Source organism: Austrofundulus limnaeus, unplaced genomic scaffold, assembly GCF_001266775.1.
Source record: "Austrofundulus limnaeus strain Quisiro unplaced genomic scaffold, Austrofundulus_limnaeus-1.0 Scaffold286, whole genome shotgun sequence".
In the NCBI taxonomy this organism is placed as follows: domain Eukaryota; kingdom Metazoa; phylum Chordata; class Actinopteri; order Cyprinodontiformes; family Rivulidae; genus Austrofundulus; species Austrofundulus limnaeus.
Genome location: NW_013952688.1, coordinates 277,346 through 279,201, shown reverse-complemented (window position 1 = coordinate 279,201; position 1,856 = coordinate 277,346). Strand labels below are relative to the sequence as shown.

At 39.7% G+C, this 1,856-nt stretch overlaps 1 protein-coding gene across 1 annotated transcript in view; it reads right to left on the bottom strand.

Moving 5' to 3' along the window:
• The window catches only part of LOC106526660 (glucagon receptor), a gene marked incomplete at its 5' end in the record, with an annotated part of 69,833 nt that overhangs the window by 41,732 nt on the left and 26,245 nt on the right, over window positions 1–1,856 (bottom strand). The window contains 2 exon segments of the mRNA XM_014021300.1: window positions 819–978; window positions 1,542–1,698. Coding sequence (XP_013876754.1) covers window positions 819–978; window positions 1,542–1,698 — 317 coding nt within the window.

Genomic DNA, 1,856 nt, shown 5'->3' with positions numbered 1-1,856 from the left:
TTCATTTTTATGTTGTAGTTCAGCCTCTGGCCACTAGTTGGCAGCAGTGAGCCAACCATTTGGCTCATCTACCTCAAGAGGAGTTAAGTGTTGGGTGACCATATTGTAAATTAATATTAAAAACTACAAACTGCGAAAATATATTTTCAAACTATTTATTGTCAAATTTAGTCTACTAATTGAAAATATGGATGAAATAAGAAATATGAAACAAACAAAATAAAATACATACTAAGCAGAACACAGCTAAACGAATCAAAAGTATGTCTATGCAATATTAGAATTTTCTGACAATGAATTTTGGTTTTTCATTTTTTTCCCCAGTAAGAGGTTTTTATTTGATAGAATTTTTGGACAAAAAAATCACAATATATCGCAATATATCGCCTTGCTTACATTATCGCAATATATCGGGATATATCGAGGATATATCGTGACCCCTCTGTCATGATATGTATCGTATCACCAAATTCTTGCCAATACACAGCCCTAATGTTGACAGAGTTATAGCTGGGTTTCGTTTGGTGAATCTTGAAAATAATGTGATGATAATGTGTACTCTGTTAACCCTTGGAGAGTGCATTAGGGATGACTCTCAACTACATCAAAATTTAGCTCAGTATTTGTAAAACTAATGGCTATTTTTGTGTTTGCTGATGTCAGTTAGCTGCCTCACAAACAAACACACAGAGAGGCAGAAACACTCTGGCTTGGCCTGACGTTCGGCACTGAGCAATAATGAATACCAGAAGTACAACTCTGTGAGTTCCTGAAATAAGAACAGTCACTACAGCTTAAATAACAGTTTGATGTCTTACCCCATCCGATGGCCAGGTAAATGTAGAAATATTTCTTCTCGCTGAAAACAGTGATGACCAGGAGGCTATGCAGGTAGATGCCTTCCACCAGCAGCCAGTAGTTGTTGGCCATCACGCTGTACTGCATCATCACCACGGCACCACGGCACCAAATCACAGCCTGACACACACCAGGACATACATGGAGGTGGAATAAAAGCATAAGATTAACCAAGATACACTATTTCATGACAACACGACATGAAGGCAAATGGAAAATTATTATTGTCTGCCTGGCTCTAAACATTCTCTTCTGTTCCCAAGACAACTGATTACAGAATTTGGCTCTCCCCTACATGGCCTTGGGCTGTTGGACTAAATTCTTCCTGGATGGTTACGTCGACTGAGGGTCTGCTGTTTTCTGATTGGCTACATGTCACATTCAAAAGGCTGTGAGCTCATTGCTCCTTGGGGAACACCACACGCTGTGATTTCAGGCCAAAAAAATAAAACATGTTGAATATATTTGAGGTCAGAGAGGTCTTGACATCCTTCCGATCTGACTAGATCACTCTTAACTCACCACCCACGACATGAATATTTGCTAAGATTATCTTTTGAGCCATCACGACAATCTGGATGTCTTTAAGATTGTCGGAAGGGCAAACTTTGGCCAGAATTCGGCACCATTATCCTGCTGTGTGACGCAGGCTTAAGCTGCTGAACAGATGTGTGTGCTCTCACAGGGATGTTGACCCAGGCTTGTGTCTGAGCATCACTGCTGCTCCTTGGATCCAATGTGAGGGTGAGGAGTGCATCTTTGACCAGGATGGACACTGCTCTCAGAATGAAGGAAGCAAACAGATTCATGTGGATGTTGTTCCTCATGCAGTGCAGCTTCCTAAAGTACAAATATAAAAGAAAAAGACAGATCATATTCTGGACCTCTATTTCTCCATCACTTTTCTCTTTCTGAATCTTATTATCTAATTTTTTCGTTATTCAGCTTTACAAAAGTGCTTATGTCTTTCTTTTGACTTCCCCAGTAATGTTTTGTTT